The 24165-nt window shown below is 32.5% G+C and overlaps 3 protein-coding genes across 3 annotated transcripts; 2 read left to right on the forward strand and 1 right to left on the reverse strand.

Moving 5' to 3' along the window:
* Positions 1 to 2132: 2132 nt before the first annotated feature.
* On the reverse strand, positions 2133 to 23115 carry LOC140446158 (uncharacterized). Its single transcript, XM_072538688.1, has 3 exons — positions 22981 to 23115; positions 4716 to 4902; positions 2133 to 2383 (listed from the first exon to the last, which is right to left on the reverse strand). Exons 1-3 carry the CDS (start codon positions 23041 to 23043, stop codon positions 2202 to 2204), a joined length of 432 nt encoding a protein of 143 aa, XP_072394789.1. The 5' UTR covers positions 23044 to 23115; the 3' UTR covers positions 2133 to 2201.
* Positions 6722 to 11356, forward strand: LOC140446156 (B2 protein-like). Its single transcript, XM_072538685.1, has 2 exons — positions 6722 to 6847; positions 10896 to 11356. Exons 1-2 carry the CDS (start codon positions 6731 to 6733, stop codon positions 11262 to 11264), a joined length of 486 nt encoding a protein of 161 aa, XP_072394786.1. The 5' UTR covers positions 6722 to 6730; the 3' UTR covers positions 11265 to 11356.
* LOC140446157 (B2 protein-like) lies at positions 17694 to 20043 on the forward strand. The gene is made up of 2 exons (XM_072538687.1): positions 17694 to 17800; positions 19638 to 20043. The coding sequence occupies exons 1-2, from the start codon at positions 17744 to 17746 to the stop codon at positions 20004 to 20006; spliced, it is 426 nt and encodes a 141-aa protein (XP_072394788.1). The 5' UTR covers positions 17694 to 17743; the 3' UTR covers positions 20007 to 20043.
* Positions 23116 to 24165: the final 1050 nt, after the last annotated feature.

Below are 24165 nucleotides of genomic sequence, written 5' to 3' on the forward strand. Positions count from 1 at the left end.
ATGTTTTTAAGATTTATAGGCACTGCTTAAAAAACGTTGCGTCTGCATGCGTAAAATAATATAAAATAACACATTTTTACATATATTAGACCATAAGATGGGGCCCCTGATATATTGGGGCCCTCCCGCAAGCTTCATGACTCGGGGGCCTCTGTTACGCCTCTGCTTCTATATATAATAAACACCAACAAACGAACCACAAATCCTACGACCACTTGTTATAGAAAACGACGTCATCCAAGCAGTGAACGAATTTGTATAAAGAGTGCTCCTTAACACTGAAAATAATACTACTGCAGAGATAAACCGCAGAATTTGCACGATGGTAGATGTGACAATTACCATGTTTAAATAGATCAATTTTTGAAATCAATTCCAAAGGATTAAAAGCAATAATTTACAAAACACGAATTAATCGATTTCACCTATATTATTGACTAGGGAGTCTAGGGAAACCCCATTGCTAATTTACTTCCAAAACATACCATAAAACTAAAAATAAATGACATTGTGTAATCACCTAGACAGTCGTAAAGAAGAGCAATAAAGTTGCTAATTTTAATATTTATGTTTTTTAGTGAGCACTTTTATATAATCCTACCTGTTATGAGTTAATTATATTTAATGCTATTCAGTTCTGATTTATTTTTTCACCGGTGGATGATTGCAGGTCATGGATCACTTATAATACTGTACAAATACCGTGTGATGTTAGTATTAATTATTGATTTAATTATATTAAGTAAATAATAAGGTATACATATTTTGATATTTGCATCTGCAGTTTTTGTAGGTGGATCGAGTAGCTCGACAGAACTGTTGGCGGTCCCAAGTTCGGATAAAGGAGACAGCCAGGCTAGCATCCTACTGAAAGACTTTAAATCCATACAGCTCACAGAAACAGGATTATACCTCGGAACAGGAATAATTTCACTGGACATTAAATTTATGGAAAGCGAGAAATATACTTTGCATCGGTACTTGGAACGTTCAGTCTCTAAACACAAGAGAGCAGGAAATTACAAAAGAGTTTGTAGAAAAAAATATAGACATTTTTATGTGAACTACCAGACACAAAGAAGGTTGCTGTTGTAGCTGGTCGCCTCTCAGGAAACCGTTCATGATAAATCCTTACCGATAATAACGCATTTTTAATGCATTACCCCAATATTCAGATCATATCCACCATTTTATCAAGAAAAAAATTTATTTATCTTAGCTATTTAGTAAGTTTATACACAAACAATTATGATGAACTGTCAGTTTTAGACAATTCAGTCATGGCTTATTTAAAATTTGCAAACATTTAGACACCTAATTCGTAATTTGCTTTGAACAATGAAAATATCTCAAAAATTATGGGAAAACAATGGAAGTGTGATAAGACTCTCCCTTTTTTTTCTTCACTGATACCGACAATATCCCAATTCACTTTTAAAAGTTCCTCCTCCATTTTTTCGAATCTTTCCTCGATATAGAGTGAACGATCTGACGCCTTATGAATATCCAGTTTGTTCTGAATTTCTTAATGGCATGTCTCTATTGTGTTGGAGGCGTACCTATATTTCTATTTGCATCAAAGGTACGACCCTACTCCACCATGCCTTTAGTCCATCTGCCGTAGTAACTCACCAGCGATTAAATCAAAGCCTGAAGCTTTTTTTGGGTTGATATTTTCTTTTATTTAAGTCATTACTTGTTTAGGAGATATTGTTGGTCTTATTACTTTCTTTACTTGGACTGGTTCTTAACAATTTTGCTCATCTTGTTTTTCATTAGATTTTAATGTGTTTTTAAGATGTATATCAAATTTGTCTGCTTTTTCTCATTGCGCCTTTATTTCTTCTTCATTTTTTGTAGTTTTCTATAAAGAATAATCAGTTCTATTATCATTCGTTAAATTTTTTAAGTATTTATTACCTAATTGTTTCATTCTTTCGTTGGTGGATTTCTCTGTTGAGTTCTTGACTCGCATTGTTTAATTTTGTTTTATCTTGAGGAGACCTAGATGGCTACCATTATCTATTTCATGATCAAATAGAGAAGACCTTCACCACCTCTTTTCATCCGTCATGAAGTTATTTGCTAGACTAAAATCTGTGATATATCGGGTTTAATCATAATAAAACAACTAAGAAAAATTTATTATTGGATAAAATTATACTTAAAATGAACCTGAAAAATAGTTGTATACATTACATTTAAATCTTCGATCTCATGTCGTTGTAACATGTTAGAGCGTTAAATATTGCTGTCGGTTTATCAGCTTCTTGTGACATACACGAGTTGACTATTTTTTCCGCATTTTTTTTATTCTTTAGTAACGCATTTGTCTTGTGTAGGAACGCTTTTTTATCAATGTTACCTTCTTTATCTAAAAATCCTAAAAAACATGGTAAAAATTAAATTTAATATAAATTTATCGAATTATAAACAGGAACATAAATAAATACTTTTTCTGCTGCATATATTATTTCTCCTCCTAATATTAAAATGTACTGCTAGAAATCTTTGCACCAACCCCCGCACCAATCCCCACGCTTACCCCCAAGCTCACCCCCACGCCACCCAGTACCAGTAATGCATTGGTTAGTGATCAGTGTAGTAGTGTCTGGGGGTTCGGGAGACTGCGACCTCAGAAGCCCTGAAGAAGACATCCAAGAGGATGTCGAAATCTCGGAACAATGATAATCGACGTGGTTCAACCCGGAAGACTGTTGAGTTTAATATTAGTTTCTCTAATAGTATTAATCTAAGCTCTAGGTTTAATATATATATATATATATATATATATATATATATATATATATATATATATATATATATATATATATTATATATATATATATATATATATATATATATATATATATTGAAAAAGTTGTATTTTATTAATTTTATTTTTATTTATAATAAATGTTGTAATTTTTAAAATATGTGGTTCGTTGTTTAATTTAATATATACCTCAGCTAGCTCAATTATATGTTCTAAGCAATCTGTCACTGTGTGACGTCGACTCTGTAGTCTCCTGGTAGAGTTCAAAAAGAAATTAAATCAAAATTTACTTTAGACTTTTGATAAATTAACCCAAATGAAGTACGTTATTTATTAATATTGAACAAATTTAATATAAACAATAAAATTCGTCTGCAACTTGGGTTGCCTTTAAAAAATTTACAAAAATAGGAATCGTATAAATCTTAATGTGGTTTAGTGTCGTGACAATAAAAATTTATTACAAAATGTGGAGACTCTCTACAAGTACCTAAAAACTAAATAAATATTGCAACTTTATAAAGTGTTTAAATGAACTATAAAGAAAAAGAAAATGAACACTTTATTCCGCTGCCTTTTAACTTGCATTCAAATATAATCAAAATTTCAAATGATCCCCAAAATTATTATCCAACCTCACTTTAAAACAGTTCTGATTTATTTAAAGAAAACTAACTACTCGCAAAATAATCGGTGAAACTGGAATATCAATCCTCTCTTCGGAAGTTAAGGTACGTACTATTCTCTTTTTAATTTAATGATCATTAATATTTTCTATTTTTTAAGGCCTATCGCAATTATGTTAATTCATGAATTTTAATTTTCTCAATTTAAATGACATTTCTGTACTCCAATAATAATTTATAAGTCAAATTGTTTCTCTTACTCTCTGGAACAAATTCTGGATTCTAATTAGACGAGTTAAAAAACACTCCCGACCTATTCCACAGTTTCAGGGCTCACCTTCGTCGAAAAATCCTCGTCGGCCTCCTCAAAAAAACTATTATCCGTTGCTAACAGCAACCAACGTTCTTTTTCTTTTCGTCTTCTATTTTTTTTAAACCATAAAACTATCCTATTCTGACACATTTGTCAATCCACATTAATTTCTCATAATCACTTTAATCACATCTAATTTGGGAATTTATAAAAAAAAAATGTTCAGATATAAAACTTATTCTATTACAATGCTAATACAATTTATTCTTTTCATCTCCACATCACTGTAATTTCTTATTTAACAAAACCCCTATTAATTTAGCTCCCACAGACTTGCTTGACAGTTTATTTTCTGACGTTTTTTGAAAATTTCTATGTTTAAATATTTTTTAAGAATTCTTCTTTTTTTGTTCTTTTTAAAGTTTAGACGATTCACCTATACACTAGGCAACTATACTATTCAGAAATTATTAACACTATACCAGGTAAGTCAAAATTAATTTATTTAACAATTTACTAATCTTTTTCTCTCTTTTATTTCAGAGTCGAACCCACATTGTGATGGCTTCATGAAATTCATGAACAACAAACTCATATAAAAATCCATTTAAGTTGTATCCTTTTTAACATATTGAAATCATTTCAATATATATATTGTTACGAACATGCTCTCGGCATAGCCCAGGTAACGGTTGCATTGCATCTCTAATACTCTTCTCGAAACATCGCGGCGTATCGAGTGCGAGAGAGAATAACCGGTCACGTAGGCGAATTAGAGGTGGGACAACGCCAGAATATTCTCGAACCTAGTAACTGTAGTATATATAGGTAACAATGTTAGAAGTAGAGCCAGTCGTTAAGATACTACCGAACTGTAAAGTTATAAATAAATATGTTTACATAAATTCGAACCGCTCGTTTTATTTAATCTCGCTACAATATATATAAATAATGAGTGAAAATAAGTTTTATTCGAGTAAATATGTATCTAATTACCTACCTGTAGAATTTCCCAAGCAGTATAAATAATCTTTAAACTTTTGTTCTGGCTTAAATCGTCCCATTATACTGTTACGAATATACTTCGGTTTTGCTCCACTATCCAATTCACATTTCTTTAAGATTTTTAAGTAGTCAAAAACTTGTTGCTTCGTTAAGAATACTTCTTCACTGCTGTCTATCTCTGCCTACAAAAATTAAACGGGTAACAAAACAAATATAAATAACTGAGTGTTAATCGGGATCTGAATAATTATAATTTCAAATCTCATACGCAAATCAATTATACAATGGAGATAAAAGTTAAGAAGTCAAGAATCTATCTATATAAAAGGATATGATGACAGGTCACACCGTTTGCCCGGTAAGGTAACTCTACCAAAAGGGCACTACACAGTGTCTTTATTATTAATGAACGTATAGCGATATATAATATATCATAGAATATTATGAATAGAAGATTTGGAGATGCACGTACACACGAGATGTCATGGGGCACTATGGATAAAAACAGTTTAACTAAAAAACAAATTTTGATATATTAACTTAAAGAAAGCCTCTGGCTGAGTACAAAATATACAACTGAACGAATCCTAACATGCGACATATCAAATGAAAGGGATAGATATCACGAATATGTTACGATAGAAAAAACAAACAAGGCAACTACTAAAAGGGCATTACACAGTGTCTTTATTAATATTGAACGTTTAGCGACATACGAAATATCATAGGGTATTATAAATAGAAAATGGGGAATAGATGGAGATGCATTCAGTAGAGTTAGGGTTGTATGGATGAAGTGGAAGAAAGCGAGTGGTGTGTTGTGTGACAGAAAAATTTCAATGAAGCTGAAGGGGGAAATTCTAAAAAACAGTCATAAGACCAGCTATGATGTACGAAACTGAATGTTGGGCAGTTAAGAAGTAAGAGGAAATGAGAATGCTTAGATAGATAAGTGGAGTGACGAAAAAGGTTAAAATTAGGAATAAGTATATTAGGAGAAGTCTAGGGGTGGCATCAATTGTTGCCAAAATGAGAGAGCATAGGTTAAGATGGTTTGGTTATGTTCAACGCAGGGACGTTAATTACCCAATACCAAGACCAACAAATATAGACACTTAAGGAGAGATGTAATTAGGGAAGCCGACCCCGCATAGGGATAAACGCAAAGAGAATGATGATGATGGTATATATATATATATATATATATATATATATATATATATATATATATATATATATATATATTTGAAGATTACTAAGTTACAACGCGGGAAGTACCTCGTTGAGAATTTAATACTCGATGTTTCGGCACCCAACCATTATCAAGAGGGATATGGTTCCGTTCGAGTTCGGGGTCTCAATCTGCCTATTCCCCTCTGTCTTTGAATGGAAATGATGAGCTAGATACTAAACTAGAAAAGAGGACAAAACATGAAGCAAAAAGTCCCCATCTGTAGAGCTAGAATAAGAAATTCAAAAAGGGAGACCAAGAAGTTAAAATAATTAGATAATCAAAGCTGATTGAATACATTGGATACTGATAGAAACGCGAGATAAAAATGACTATTATTGAACAACTAAATGAAATGAAACGAAACTAAATTGTGGAATCAAAAAGTTAGTAGATTCTCATCTCTAATAAGAGGAAAACGGAAATCGTTTTAGGGAATTATATAAAAAGAATAACAATCGACTACGGTAATCCTGTTTTTTTATTTCTATTAATTAGAAATTGGTTCAACTAATATTTTAGACGAATTTAAAATCGTTAAACAAATCATTGAGATGTTTCGTTTCATTATTTATTACTATCTAATAAGCCAAAATAGTTAAATAACGGAAACCATTCTTTGTTAAGAATACGCAATGATCTGTATCATCCAGCTGTTTTGAAATGATGCGACAATATTCATTGTTCATGAATTTAAAAAAATGTCCTTTTTAATTTTTACATTACTTTAAATCTCATCATCATTATATTACTTTTTTGTAACAATTAAATTAGGGTTAATGATTTGTAGTTTAAATTCACAACTCACCATCAGAACAGACCATTTTACACAGAAGTCTACAAACATGCAAGCTTTGGCTGTTTTGCTCGTTATATCTTTTATTGGGCTCTCAGTGGTAAGTGAGGTCTCAAAAAAGTTGAGTTTATTTTTAAATTATTTAGATATATTTATGTTTTAAATTCGCTGTTTTTTTTATTTTTTATATTTATCAATCAACATTAAATATAACGGAACCTCCATCGACCTCTTGTAGATTATAGTTGTAGATGTTTGATTCCAAGACAAATTTGCAATTATGCGAACGTCTCTGCCATCAAAGCTAATGTCCCTTAGAACTTCGATCAATATAGACTGCTTAATACGATCAAATGCATTTTGAAAGTCAATAAAATAACGGTACAGATCTACATAATACATCACGACATCTTTGAACAAGTAAGTTTATACCAAACAATGCCTCTCAAGTTTCAGACTCGCTACGGAAACCAAACTGTGTGTGTCACTTAAGTATTCTTTACCTTTAGAACAATTTTTAATAAATGGTTTAACAAACTGATGGTTCTATATTCAGCACAGGTTTTTGGTGTTATCTTCTTAGGTAGAATTATGAACAATGAATGGACCAACCATTGGGTAGGTGTCCGCTGGTATAAGTGATATTGAAAAACGAAGTTATAGCCTCTAAAACATTGCTATTATTTATAAGCTTGTATATTTCTCTTAAAATTTTATCAGGACCTGTCGCATGGTCATTTTTGATGATTGTATAGCTTGTGTTACCTCAAAGAGTGTTATTTGTCACAATTAGTAATATCTGGAGATGAACTAATTCTATCATCTTCGAATAGGTTCGTAATGTAATTTTCCCATTATTTAAATTTGTCTTCTACTTCAATATTACTTTATCTTGTTTATGATGTAGCAATGCAGTTTGTCTCTTATTGAAGATATCAGCTTTGATATTGAAACAGATATTGAAGATACTAAACGGGTCGTATCTATTTTCGAGTTCTTGAATTTCATGACCCTGTTTGGCTAGATCTTGACACGTTGCTTCTCGTATTTTATGTCGAATTTTTTTTATATACTTTTATAAAGAGTTTCGTTGTTTTTTACTAGTCGTTGTTGCTCCAATATGTTTCTCCAATAAATCCAATATGTTTTCTGCCATACAAGCCTTCTTTTTTGCATTGAGCTGCGTTTTAAATTCCTTTCACAGATTTTCTTAACTGTTGTTATAATTTTATTCAAGCCTTCATCGACATTCTCACCATTATTTTCTCAAACTGAATTTTCGTTCAATTGTCTTTGAACCGTTTTTTTAGCGTTCTTGTCTTGTAGTTGGGTTTTATCAATATTTTTACGACACTTTTTTAATTCTAATTGGGTTTACTTTGGGATTCTGATTAGACCCAATGTTAGCTAAGTTTTAGCTAATTTAATGCAGTTTCTAAAATGATTTTTTATTAGAATGAAGTCAATTTGGTTCCTAATAATTTTATTCTCTGATTCGAGATTTGACTTTGACTTGATGAGTCTTTTCGGTATTAATGTGCAGTGAGTATTCGATATAGTGAAATCGTGTTCTTGGCGAAACTGGTCGATCTCCACGTTAATTTCTGTTTACCAAGCCATAATACCCCACAGCGTCCTTTGCCTACTATAGCGTTAAAATATCTGGGGACTATGGTATATTCTATTGCTTTAAAAATATCTATAGTATCAGTAAGATCTTTTTAAAATGCTTATAACTTATCTTCGTCACTGGATGGTATTGGGGTATAGACCTGAATTATATTGATAATGAATGGTTTTAAATTAAATTTCACTAGGATTACTGTCAGATATGGGGATATTTCCCTGATTACTACTGAATAAGCGTTTTACAACTACGGTTGCAACTGCATTATAGTGATTAGGATCGTTATTTTCGTCATATTACACTTGATATTCGTCAACACCATATTGTGTACACATTGGTTTCTTCAATTATTAATCCTTTTTCTTTCAAATAAGTTTTTTTATTCCGTGTTTTATGTTTATTATTTATTATTAGTACAAGGCTATTCTCTTCGTTTATTCCCATCTTTATATTTTTTATTAAAAGAGTATATTGATGATGATAATATAAGAACTGAAGAATACAGAAAAATCATTGCACAATATTTTTATAATGAAGCTGAAGCAATAAAGAACGAAGGTAGTGAAAATGAAACGAAATAGAATACAAAATTAAAACAGAAAAATAAACCAAAAACCATTAATGGCACAGAAATATGCAACCAAACTGGTATGACCAAATTATCCAAAAGGAACTATAGAAAGGTGCAATTTTTGAATATAGAAATATACAGAGAAATAAAAAAGGTAGATCTAGGAACAAATGGATAGATTAGATAAATAACATAGGAAAAGAAACGGGAAAGTGACAAGATAAAATTAAATTAATGACAAATTATATAAAAAATAAAATATTTTTTTGCCATTGGGGACAATAAGTAATGTGTCCATAGTTTAAATGAATAATTTTTGTTGTTTTGTTTAACAAACATTTGATTTATTATCTGATGCTCTATAAAAGCATCGAATTCCTACAATATATCCACTTTTAATCGATTTCTTTTATGACTTTCAGTCTCCAGCAATTTCCTTCATATGTTTTAATGTTTTCCTTCTCTTACTCCCGATTTACTGGATTTGTATCATTCACCCCTTTCTAGGCCTATCGCTTTGTCTTTTATTTATAATTCATGTCAGGCTATTGTATAAGTGAGATCAAAACGTCACTTTTAGACATACAAAATAACAAATCCTCTGGTGATGACGGAGTAGTAGGGACGATCAAATTAGGTTTGATAAAATTATCCAGGCTTTGGCCAAACTTTTCACCAAATGCATCTACCAAGGAAAAACTTCTTCTCAATGAAACAATGCAGTCATTTTTTTATTACACAATCAAGGAGACATAACGGATATAAAAATTGTGTACAGGTTTACAACGTTAGAAGCAAACTGTGCTGGAATATGAACAAATTTAATCATTTTTTCTTGGAGAATTGTAAGAGATACCGAGTCGTAAGCACCTTTGATGTCTAAAAATAAAGTAGGTACATAATTGTTCCTGAAAAAACTATTCTGAATGTCTACAACAAGAGTTGTTAAGGAATCTAAAGTTCCATAACCTTTCTTAAAGCCATGTTGGTTAGCGGGTAAGAGACTTTGATCCCTTAGCCACCAATCTAACCTAATTTTAATCATCCATTCAAGAGTCTTCAATATACATGATAATAATGATATAAGTCGGTAAACTTCAGCTAATTTAGGGTTTTTTCCCGGTTTGGGAATAGGGACAACTATAATACGCTTAAAATCGATTATGCCGTTACCCTCAATAATTATCTGGTTAAATATATTTAAATGTAATTCTTTTGCGTTATCTGTCAAATTTTGTATCATAGGATATTTGACTGCATCATATCCTGGTGAGGTACTAACGCGATTATCAAGGGCAAACTCTAATTCAGCTCTTAAAAAAGGTGTTAAGAGAAAATGATTCTGATCAGATGAGAGAATTTCAGATGGCATTACATATATCTGGTTATTTACGTAAGGTGGAGCTATTTTATCAAAAAAGTCGTCTACCCATGAGTTACTTAGAGGCAGTGGAAAGTTAACTTTTTTCCTTTAGTCTACCACCAAACTACCATACACCTACCACTGTGCCGACATGAGCGGTATCGCTGTACGCCGTAAGACCAACACTGCATTCTAACTGTGGTTTTTACTATAGCTACATGGCCCGCCCAGTTCCACTTTAACCATACCATGCGTTCTATCGTCTGTGACACATGTCCTTCGTCTTATTTCTTCATTTCTAACCCTGTCTCTGAGATTCAGTCATAATAGCGAGAGTTCCATTCTTCTTTAGACTACTCTGAGTTTGGTTGCTATTGCCTGAGTTAAGTCTTATTTCGACATCGTTAGTCATAACTGGAAGCACACATTGGTTGAAAGTAATTCTTCATTGCAGTTCAGAAATTTGGTTGACTCCGGCAATTTGGACTTCATGGCCCAAGTATTTATATTTATGAACTAATCCTATTTCGTAATTGCTTATTTATTTCTTATTATAAGTATTATAAGTAATATTTATTTTCTTTTAGAATCAAATGACTCCTGAGATAAAAGCAAAAGTGCTGGAGATTGGAAGATCTTGCATGGAAGAAAGCGGAGCAGACTTGGAGATGATTATAAAACTTCAACAAGGAGAGTTTTCTGACGATCCTAAACTAAAGAAACAATTTCTTTGCATGAACAAAAAAATTGGCGTTCAAAAAGAAAATGGGGATATAGATGAAGCTGTAATTAAAGAGAGAATTAATCAAATTACGAACGATGCCAAGAGAACAGAAGAGCTGATGAAGAAATGTTTGATTAAGAAAGCGACCCCTGAAGAATCTGCTTTCGAAAGTTATAAGTGTTTGTATAATGAAGCCCCGAAGGACAAAATTTTAGGTTTTCACGCCATGTGATAAAGTTTAAAATAGTCGAAACGATAAAACAATTGGATTCAAAACGTTTTTTTTATTAAAATTGTTCTATAATAAAAAGATTTATATCTGTAGTAATTTTATTTTAGAAATCATATCAACATGCATTCTTACGCCGAAAAAAGTTGGAAAAATAAATAAACAATGTGTTTCTATATTTGAAACGTTGTAAATCATAATTTAATCTTAAAAAATAATTTTCCGACTTCATTTCCTTCCCCAAATCAAATAAAATTATTGAAAAAATTATAAAAAATCAGGAACTGATAACATAAAATCAATAAAACCAATATATAGGGTGCGGCATTAGTGCAAGGAAGTCCAATTACTCCTTTGTCGTAATAGATACGAATAAAATTATTTAGATAACACAGATAGAACCATACCATAGATACATAGAAGAGCCCAAAAATTTAAAAATATGTAGTTTCATTAAGAAAAAGGCAAGTTGTTCCACCCCGTCAATATGGGTGGCACTGTATATTTGAAAATATTTTAAAGTATGGCCCTATCTCTGTTTCAAGTTTTATCTAAATAATTTTTTTTCGTATCTCTTCCGACAAATAATAATTGGACGTCCTCGCAATAATGCCGCACCCTGTATGTCATCTGAATTTTTTAATATTACTAGCGGACCCGACAGACTTCTACCTGTCAAATAGATTTGAAATGTGGCAGTTTATTTCTTTAATTCTCCTGAACAGAACCGTCACCATGATAATAGGGCGGTGTGTAAGGGTCAGCTCGGGTGATCTAAGTATCTTCGCTTCCACGAACTTTGGCCACCCTTTTGGACCCACTAAAAAACCCGACTGGGATGTCTGCCAGAGGGCTTCAAACTAAGAGGGGATCTTAAAGTTTAAACCTGATTGAAAAATAATCTAAAGGGATAGTGGGAACCTAAAGGTGACACATATTTATAAAGTGGGTGCTTCAATGTAAAAACATAGAGATAATTAATTATTTATTATTATTATTATTAACATAGGGTTAATGACCGATGTAATAAAGAATAATGAAATAAAACGTATATAAGTATTTTCAGTAATCGCTTTATTGTAAATCAAGTGAATCATAATTATTAACAAAAATCTGTTTTTATTGTAGTGCTTTATGATATACAATGTTTTTTGTTTGATTACCTGGTATACACAAATAAATCTAATGGTTTTCCAACACGGGAGCAGGCAACATACAATTGACCATGTGAGAAACATGGGTTTTCTAGATTAATACCACAAACACCTAATGATTGCCCCTGGGACTTTTTTATGGTCATAGCAAAAGCAATAGAAACTGTAGTCGTTTAAATTCAAATGGTAAATCAGTCGGAATCATTGGGATGCGTCGTATCAAAACGTCTTCTCCTTTATACTTTCCTTTCATTATAGTTAGTTCTATCACATTGTTCAATAATTTTTTTATAGCTAACCGTGTGCCGTTGCAAAGACGCGGTTGGTTGATATTTCTCAACATTATAACTACCGATTCAACCTTTAATTGAAGATTGTGAGGTGGCAATCCTGGTAAATCCAGCGAGTTTAAAAATTCAGGCGGATAGTTGACGACATCATCTTGGTTAGTAGCCGAATCAACTGATTTATACATCCTCAATTCGCCTGTAATTTGTTCTTGAATTTTGAAATTTAATTCATTTACAGATATGTTTTTTGCAGCCAATATAGGCCGTTTGTTAAACCAATCATGGTTTCTGTAATTTTAAGCAACATCTGGAAACACCTTTTGAATAAGTTCATCTTTTGATCGAGTTAACTGACGAAAACTTTGAGGAAAGTTTATGCAACCAGTCAAGGTATCTATAGGCAATTTGCCATTACCAATGTCAATGGGTTGTTTAGAGAATATGTCTCCAGACTGGTCATTTTACAACTTGACACGCCCATTCTTGCTCAAGTATAATACCTTGATATGTTTCCACAAATTGGAGGACTTTAAAAATGCATTGAGCTCATTCACTCATTGAATGCATTCATCAGCTGGCATTGATCGTGGAATCACTGGCAATGTTTGACAAAAATCTCCTACTAATAAAATCATTGAACCACCAAATGGGTTACGATTGCTCCGTAGATCTTGTAAGGTTCTATCTAAAGCCTCCAAAGATTTTTTATGTGCCATCGTGCATGCATCACAAACAATCAGTTTACATTGCTGTAAAACGTTTGCCATTGCAGAGTTCTTCGAAATGTTGCAGGTTGGACTTTCGTTGCTTTGCATGTTTAATGGCAACTTTAGTGCTGAATAGGCTGTTCGACCACCTTCAAGCAGATATTCTGTGATTCCTGACGAAGCGAAAGCAAGTGCAATTTTATTTTGTGAGCGAATTGTTGCTAATACCAGTGAAATCAAAAAAGTTTTTCCTGTACCACCAGGTGCATCTAAGAAGTAAATCCCTCCTGTTTTATCATTTGTTACTTCCATAAGTGTATCAAATAAATTGTTTATATTAATTGTTTCAATTAATAATTAATTGTTTCAAAGTGTTGAGATCCTACAGTTTTTCTCGGTGTAACTCTTTGTTAAAAGCATTATGCATTGGACGATTGGGCGCAGCCAGGCCTAATTGAAATAATAGTTCGTTTGACATCATCAAGCACATGTCCTCAAATGAAATCAATGCTTCATTGTAAATTTCTTCGCTTATTTGTATATTTGGATTTCCCCTTATAATCCGTATTTGATACAAAGAATGAAAGAATATTGCGAGGCCTATCAAATCTATAGCTCTTATATTTTTTGACTTTTCAATTTGGTCGGTTCACGATATTATCACTTTTGTGTGAACGCATTAGATCCTCCAACGCGAACACGCACACACGCAATAAAGCGAAAATTGACTCTTCGACGTTAGAAACACACCTATATTGTTTAGACAACAGTGAGTGCTTGTAGTTTGTAAAAGGGCTGTTTTAGAGTTTTCCCTGAAATTTTTCGAATTTTTCTCGCCGTAAAAACCATCCTTGGACATCAAGGAACATTTTAAAAAAAGAATTGTTAAGATTGGTCCATGCGTTGTTGAGTTATGCGCTTACCAACACATTTTGCGATTCATTTTTATATTATAGATATCAACAGAACTTTAAATCGGGAAATTATAACATACCCCCATGTATAAGTACTACGCATAAGAAAGAACTAGAAGTAATCATAGAATGCTGAACTCACCTATTCAAGTGATGATGAAAAATAGACTATTAATAATTATGTTAAAAGGATCCACAAAGGTAAAGGGGTATTACTGTTTTCATACCAAATTTAAAAAACCGGGGAGTGACACCATTTAAAGTGTTGCATTTTTGAGAAAGTGGTAAATTTATCCCTAAGCACTAGAGTGCATTTGGGCGAATTATATAAAGTTTTTGTATATACACATCAACAGAACCGTTGCTAAAAATTTAATTTACTACCGAAATGTCACCTGTTAAGTCAAAAATAATTTTTTTTTACAAAAATATATTTAAAAAACAAAAAAAAATACTGGAACATACGCAATTATTTTTTTACTCCATAACTTAGGTATAGGCATTGCTTTAAAGAAAAAAAATTATCCTTCCTGCTCAAAATGACATTTAGTATTTAGAATTTACAGTATTCCAAATACGATTTTTTAGTTTACCCCCCTCACACCATTTCTTTGGCAATTTGCACTATTTTTTCCCTATTGTTGTAGAACATTGTTCTATAACTTGTTTCTACGCAGTTTTAGGTATATGCACTGGACATTTAATTGAAAGAAAGAAAATTGAGAGAAAATTTAATTTAATTTAATTTTATCCATCCCGATTCGCCACGAAGTTAATGCAGTCGACTCTTGCCAGTGTTGAACTATTTATAGGAATAGCGGCTCTTGTTAGTTTCCGGTTTCAGGCGATTTGATTTGTTAAATATTGTCAAAAGCACGTCTATAGTAATTTTTCTAATTCCGGAGATTGTATTTTCGTCACATTCCAAGTTACTAGTACCGATTTACCTCGAACTTTCCGATAGTCGTTAGAACTTTACCTTCTCAGAAATGGATACTGTCCTACCATTTTTGAGTGGGAGATATCCCATCTTCTTGGGTAGTTTCGTAAATTTTTAGAGAAGGAAAACCACTTCTGAGAGGGCAGTCTTTGAGGACAGACGCTCGCTCATATTACCGTCTCTGTGTTATCTTCTCTGTGCATTTTTTTATTGTGTATACACTTATATAGTTTGAGTTTCTAAATCTAATACTATATTAGATTAAATATATTTACTTTACCTTTTAATTTTAATTAACTTCAGTGCTTGATACAAGTAAAGTATTATAATAAAGTATATTAAATTCAGTGCAGTGCAGCAGTCATCAGGATTTACTGTAAGTTATCATAATCAATTACCTTCAATTATCTGAGCGAATAATATGGTTATCATATTATCTTCAACTATCTGGGCGAATCTGTGTTCGATTATTTCTTCTCCTGTAGTTAGGGTTAACTACTGATTTTGCTTTCAATTTAAAGAACATTTAATATTTGCTTACGAACCTTCAATCAGATATTAAGAACTTCTAGATTACGAACATTTAATTTTCAGTTAATCATTAAACAACAGTGCGAGATAGATGTGCGGGTTGGTTAAATTTTTATTTCTGTAATCTTTTTGTATTCTTTGAATTTAATTTTAATTAACTTTGTGTTATTTGTTATTTTTTTATTTACTGTACCCAGTATCTCGAGATATGTCCATTAAACAGCAAAGAGAGATTTTCTTTAATCAATTTTATGAAAATATTCAACATATTAGTTGAATATTTTCATATAGCATCAGACTCTCTTTGCTGATAATTTAATTTGTGTATGATTCCATTATATTGTATTTGTAAAGGTATTTACCAATCATAATACTGTTTATTTTTTATATGTATACCATCATTTAATAATTGATGGTGTATTTTTATTACTTGAGTGTACATTCAGCCGCCTACATCATTGTGTTGTTGAATATATTGTTTTTGTTTTATGTATGAATTTTATTTGTCGACTCCTAACAAGTTTCCTGCTAACATAGCAACTCTGAATATTTGCTTATTATATTAAATTATTATTATACCTTCTACCAGAAGAAAGATCAGGCTGATTAAGTTTCGTAGGTAAGTATTTATGGTGTGTTGACCAAATTTATTTAATAATGAATTGTTGGTATCTTTCCGTGGATTTGGTCTCAGAACCAAAATATTTTTCCTTATCTTTTTTCTTTTCAAAGTTTCTTAATTTTCTCCTTAAGCCCAAAAAATTAAGTGGCGCCCTGTTCCTATGTTATCTTATCCTTGATAATTTAACCCATATATCTTTTTGTTTATTTCGGTATCTTTTCTAATACGTCTTATCCTGTCATATTTTTACTTATTTCGTCCGTTGGACCCATTCCCGGTTCCAAAAGCTAGTTTCGAACCCACGACTCGCTCTCCACCAACCATCTGGCTGCCGTCCGCAGTGTCTCCATTGGTGACCTTTCTAGCACCATCCAAAAAAGGTTTCCGAGGTTACAAAGTTTTGTTATTAACCACTAAACATATAGATCAAGTTACAGAAGAGCATACTCGAGGTGGCATAAAATTACATGGTTTACCATGTGCCATAATAGAATTTAATATCGGCAAATCTGCTATTGATTTATCTGACCAAATGTCATCCTACTATCGAGCTTTAAGAAGATCTGTAAAATGGTATCGAAAAGTTACATTCGAGATTATTCCAAATATAACTGTAGTATAGCAATGTATCTGTATAATTCAGTGACATCAAATAATAAAAAGAAAACGTCTGAAAATATCAATTGTCATGTTTTACAGAAGACAAACAAAGAGGAAGATGCCAATTGCTATAAGGAAGTAGCGAAGAAACGGGGACGAAAAGATGCAAAACAAACTCCTAAAAAAATGTGGACTCGTCCGATTTGTTGTAAATACCTTTGCACTGATTGTTTCCTTAAATTACATTAATCCTTATTTTTGATGTGTTTTTATTTGATGAATAAACTATTTTTCTTTTCACTTAAAATAGTGTACTATTTTGAAACATCCTTGCCAAAAAAATAATAGGGTATATTTCCAAAATTGGTCTAGAAGGCCAACTGGTTAAAATTTTCATATAAATATATATTAAGCTTTGCATCTGTACATATACATACAATGGTTGACTAGATTAGCAGGCTGTGCACCATATAGGTACACACTTTAATTTTTGAATATATTTAAAAATTCATTTATTCATAAATCAGGTCATTTTTTTTGGTATACAATTATTTAATAAGAAATAGTCATTTTTATTAAAATCAACAACGGAACTACTAAAGCTCATCATCATTAAAATATTTTTAAACGCTTTTAGATAAAATCGGCAATATTTGTTTAAAATTCCACCGCGCTTTAAAACCGATTGAGTTGATTGGTGATTACTTAATGAGTTGCAAACAGTATGTTTTATTCCATCGCGTTGTTCATTTTCTGCTTATTTGAAGTGTCTAGGGTACATGTAAGTATATGTACTACATTTAGTCAATTAACTCCATTTAACTGTACTTATGTCCTTTTACTATTTTTTCTACTACCAAGCCCTATTTACGCGGTGAACCAAATTGTAATAATTGGTCGTTTATATCTCATGCTAACCAAACTTTTCTCTTCTCATAGCTTTAATTATATCATTGTACTAAGAGTTCTTTGGCCATCCATTTCTTCTTCGCCCCTTGGCTTTTCATTTACAAATTTTTATTGATATTAAATTATCTCCCATTCTTCTCATAATGCTATATCTGACGTTTTGGCAACTCCGTTGTGATGTATCTTTTCCTGCAGTTGCTATTATTTTTAAATACATAATTTTGCACTTTTGATTACGTTTTCATTAATGTTTAAGTTCTATACCGGCCACACAAAGCCATATACCATATACCCTGTGCAGAGTACAACTCCTGATACATCAGCCAGACCAGCCGCTCTCTCCAAGGTCGACTAACGTCCCACAAAAGCGGCATAAGGATGTCTAAACCCTCTTGTGTCCTTGTACAACATGTCCAACTCAACTAAAGACTGTATCGATTTCACTAATGTCAAAATAGTTTGTAAACAACAAAATTATCACAATCACAAGCGATTTCTCCTTGAAATGTGCGAAATTCTAAAACATCCAACTTTCCTAAATAAAAGAACCGGCATCGATAACTTGAGCCAGATATATCACTCTCTTATAATACATAACAAATAAGATCCATCATATCCCTTTTTAAACTAATAGTCCAAATTGTTCCATTCTCTATCGACCAAAATTTTTTCACGAACCCAAAAAAATTCGATCCCGAATATTCCTTGACAATTATGGACTCACTGGACTCTGAGAACTATATGTACGAAGGCACTTCACATGTGTAACCTTGACGCTCTCGTCACCAAGCCGAGTATAATAAGTTAGTGTCGTTTCATCCATGCAAAAGCTCAAACAACACAGCCTAATGAAACCGTCGGTGCAAATAAAATCAACTGACAATTAAATAAACGAACAGAAGTGCTCGAATCCAGTTTTTTTTTCTCGTTGAGTGTGTTTTTAATGTTAAGTAATCTTAAAGGTTTTATAACATCACAAAAACCTACAAATTGTTTTGTAAGTATTAATCTGCTTTACAGATATAAAATGTTCGTAAATACGGTTATGTATTCGTCGGTTTGCTGTCCTATGTATGTACGTGGCCAACTGGAGCAAGGTGTCTCGTAGACACCATGGCCTTTATTGGAATTTGCTCTTTTATAGATCTGACGAGATTGGACAACTTGGAATGAGTAGTTTGATGTTTAGAGGGTTAAGAGTTCTACTGATCTTTTCAGTAACATCTTTAATAAAAGATAGAAAGATTTTGGGTTTATCAGGCGGCATGGTTTCTTTTGTGGATGGAATGCCGTTTTTTAAGAATGTTTGCCTGATTGAATTGATGATTTCGAATGATCTGTGATTGTTTTCGCTGGAACGGGAAACAAGAGTGTTGATAACTGGGGTAAGAGCGGGGTAATGATGTGAGTGGGCATTGAGATAACGGTTTGTATGGGTGGCTTTTTGGTATACAGAATAGGAAAAACTGTGAGGTGGGTGTTTCTGAATAAGAATATTAAGGAATGGCAAAGACGCTTCATTGGACTGCCATTGTTAAGTCAGGTACTCACGCTTCTTTCTAGTGTTTAAAATAAACTGATTCTTCGGATCGAAGCGGCTACTTATATAGTCGATCTTGGTGCTCTTCTCTCGAAAGGTTCTTGACAACATAATAAATGTCCTCTATTTTTGTAAAAAACTTTTAAAGTAAAATAACTATGTGTTTTAGGCTACTGTACTATCTCCAGAGGTCCAAGCGAAAATATTAAGTATTGGTAAAACATGTGTAGAAGAAACGGGAGTAGATGTCAGCAAACTATTGGAAATGCAAACCGGCAACTTTATCGAAGATCCCAAAGTTAAAGAGCATCTCCTCTGTATGTCTAAGAAAAGCGGCGCTCAAAAGGAAAATGGCGATTTTGATGAGGATTTAATTAGAAAAACTTTGGTTGATATTTCCAAGGATCCAGCAAAGACAGATGAAATAATAAAGAAATGCATGATCAAAAAACCATTGCCTGAAGACTCGACATTTGAGAGTTGTAAGTGTCTATATGGCAAAGTCCCCAAAGAAGAGATATTGGCTTTAAAAGAGTAACCATGTGCTACTAAGTTATAAATAAACAAGATTAGTTTAAAAAGTTATTTTAATTTACAGCTGCTATTTTAATGTCTTTCTATAGATATCGTAAATTTTAAAAACGTGTTTTTGTTTCATAGGCAAGATATTATGAGGAATTTTTGTATATACTACATTCAGTTCGCGTCTCTATGGTTTTCTGAACCATAAAACTTAAATTATTAAATTTATAGATGCCTAAATTAAGTTGAACGCTATTTTGTATTATGGCTCATTTGAAAGCTAAAGCATCTAAATCTTGGTTTCTGTTTTCTGGAAACTACAAAAAAAAATTAGAGCCTTAGCCTTTGACAGAAGTTATTTTGTGCGAAGCTCGTGAACTTATTAATAATGGCGTTTCTATGCGTCAAACACCAAAAGCTGGGGAATTTTATAAAGCGACATAATGCAAAGGTTGAAAAAAGGAAACGTGTCCAGTCTTTAGGCAGACTTATAGCAGTTCTAACCAAGATCCAAGAAAACGAAATAGTTCAGCATCGCAAAGAACTCGACAAACGATTTTATGGAATGACGCTGAAGTCATTGCGTTTTCTAATCTACTTTTATTGTGTAAGAAACCATATTGAGCATCCATTTTCACCTGTCAATCAGTTGGTTGGTCGGGACTTCACTAGATCACTAAAAACAAGTATTGCTAGAACCATGGGCTTCAATAGAGTGCAACTTGCTCAATATTTTGAAATTTTGGAGAACACTATAAAAAAATATAAGTTACCTCCCAACCGTATCTATAACGTCGATGAAACGGCCATTCAGACAGTCCCAAACCACCTGCCCAAAAATGTTGCCCCAGTTAAAAAGAGAGATGTAGTAAAAGCTGTAGCTGCCGACCAAGGACAAACAATTACGGCTGTTTGCTGTATGAGTACAACTGGTCACAATATCTTTCGATTTTTTGTTATTTGCTCAGCCTGTGACATGGCTGTTGCTGATAGTGGTTACATGAACACTCCCACGTTTATTAAGTACCTAGAGCATTTTAAAAGACGTACAACTCCAACGGAGGAGAACCCGTTCTTCTGAAGCTAGATAATAATGTATCGCATACAAGTCTTCAAGCAGTAACATTTTCAAAAATAATTTTATTTATTTATTAAGACTGCCACCACAAAGCAGCCATAAGACCCAGCCACTCGATCGGATATTTTATAAAACCATTAAAAGCTTATTATGAGAGCGTCGCTAATAGTTGGACCAGTTCCCATCTAGGACAGGTTTTCTCCATTTACCATGTGGCTGGTCTCTTTTTCACAGCATTTTCAAAAACTGCTACTATAGATATAGCAGGAGAGGGCTTTTCGTCTACAGGAATCTACCCATTAGAAAAAATATATTTTCGGGCGTATATTTTATGCCAACGGAAGTAACAGAAAAAGATTTAGGTGAAGATTCAGATGATGAAGGTCATGTTTTTATCCAGTTTCAGTAAGAAGAAGAAGAACTTGATACTGATGCGATAGAGCCCCAGCCGTCATCAAAATCGGAAGTCAGAATTTCTGTATCTGGTCCTTCAAATATTAAAAAAAACTGTTACTAACACGAAAGAGCTCCAGCCGTCATCAAGATTAGAACAGTCAGTAATTTCATCTTCAGATATTATTCCCTTTTCAAAAATTAAGATAAAAAGGAAACGAACCAGGAAAAATTTCAAGTCAATCCTACTAACATCGATACCTAATACGGAGCGACTTTTAGAAGAATAAGAAGAAAAACAGGAAGCAAAAAAAAGAGGAAGAACAGGAAAGCATTACTGAAGAATCAAAAAATCAAATCTCAATGTGCCAAAATTCGTTCTGCCAAAAGGAAAGTTTTCGACGAATCATCATTATTTGATGAATCAGTAGCACACTCCTATCCAGAAAGTATTGATTTAAAAGAGAAAAAGAGCAAGACATTGATGTTATACCAAATATTTTACCTGATGACTTTGTCGTAGTGAAGGTTTTTGGAAAAAATCATACAGATTATTTGTCGCCACAGTCTGCCAAGTACATGATGATGGTAATGAAGGCGTAATTTTTAAGCGACTGCCCACATTTTTGTTTTCGTAAGACAACGGAAGATGCCTTTTTTCGAAAGGACGATATTGTTTTAAAACTTTCAAAGCCAATAAAAACCAGTTCTTTCAGATTTTCCAATTTAGTAGGATTCTCTGACGATCTCGCCAAATACAGTTCTATTTTATATTAACGTTTTGTATTTTACGTTTGATTTTTTCAATAAAGATTGGTTTCTTTTAAACGCTTACCATCTCTTTTATTTGGAATTGTATACATTTTAGTTTTGGGGCAAAAATACGAACTTGCGTACTACTGCTCCATTTGTAGGGCAGGAGTACGCAAATGAAGATTTTTTTTTATTTATTAGTGAACTTATAGAACAACTGCCGATATTTAAAATAGAAAAACAATATGTAAGCCGACAGGAGATGACGAAACTGCGTATTTTTGCCCCCAACTAAGTAAACATATGCCTCCACAAGGAATCAAACTGCGATGTGCTAGCACTAGAAAAAATGTAAAAAGAACAAAAATAGAATGTAAAGAATGTAGGATTATGTCTGTCATGTTTCAAACCATTACACAGAAAATAAAGAATGTTGTTTTTAAAATTTAAGTGGTCCTTTATTGATACCATCAAGCATTACTCTCACACCAAGTCCATAAACGCTCAGTGGTCCTCCAGGAGACCACTCCCTACACCATAACTAAATTAAGAATGATTTCTTTAAATATTTTTCGGTATTACTTAAAGTATCCTTATGTCAAAAATTCAATGATAATAGACAAACTCTGAACAAAAAGTACTGAGAGGTAGGTACTGTGTACTTGCAAGGGTTAACACGTCACGTATCTAATCACGTTTTATATAATTGAAATTAAAAGTTAATAGCAAAATAATATTCTAAAAAAAGTAACAGAGCGGGACTTACTTGAACATGGATGAAAAGTACACTACATACAGCAAATATACTGAATAGAAGATTTAAATTCATGATAGATCGGTTAAAAAAATTTCAAATACTTATCCGTATGTGCATCTAAAATACAAATAAACAGGGCGTCGATTTATTGTTTGTAATTTTATGTACTTACCCATTGTTTCCGATTTAATGACCTTCGTGTTTATTAATTTACTATTATTTTGTTATAATTAGGAAATTGATTATTATTATGTAATATATATTTTTATCACCAACGTTACATTGATACCACGGTTTTCTCAGCGGTCATGCTCTCTTCCGTTTTCCTTCTTTTGCGAGTGACATTTCCGTTACGGAGGTTGGTGCGTTTGTTTATTGCTAATAATTATTCGAAATATTAACCTATTAATGCCCAAAATGAAATTTTAATCAAAACTTCAAAATGAAATAAAGAGAGGTTGTTTTTGCGCAAAATTTACGTTTTTTTTTTCTTTGTAACTGTCTTTTTTGACGTATGATATATCATATGCTGGGCAATGAAGAAATGAAGGACACAATATTTCATAAAACATTATTTATTTCAAGGTGTGATATTTGAGAAAACATTGCTCGAGATGAAATCCTACATTACATTTAATGCATCGATATTTGGTACATTTGCCACATTTACCGCACCTTCGTTGTTTTTTAATTGTGTCCACCAAATAACCCACATTATCCTTACAATGTAACTATAGTTGGTACTCTACGGCAAAATAAAAAAACAATAATTCCCGAGAAATCTCAAAAATCGTGAAATTGGTCATTCCTTATTTTGCTTCGATATGGTGAAAAAACAATGATATCCTATAAGACAAAAGTAAATATGTCTGTGCTTCTTCTGACGACAATTCACAACGCTCCAGTACAATATGATTCAACTGGAAAGCCAGAAATTTTTCTGCCTCAGATATTTTAAGTTTCTTTGCCTGTTCTATGGTATGATAAATATAGCTTGCATAAACTCTTGGATATTTTATAATCAACAAACAAGGCCAGTAGAAACAAACTATCTCCAGAAAAAAAATTATGCTCATTTTGTCTGAACAACTGACGAAACCTTGGCTACAACATCGTGTAAATTGGCCAACTTTGAACCGCCCGGTAAAGTTGTTATCGAGAATATTTTAAATCTGGAGCCACAGCAAGAACAAA

Source organism: Diabrotica undecimpunctata, chromosome 7 (assembly GCF_040954645.1).
Source record: "Diabrotica undecimpunctata isolate CICGRU chromosome 7, icDiaUnde3, whole genome shotgun sequence".
NCBI lineage: Eukaryota > Metazoa > Arthropoda > Insecta > Coleoptera > Chrysomelidae > Diabrotica > Diabrotica undecimpunctata.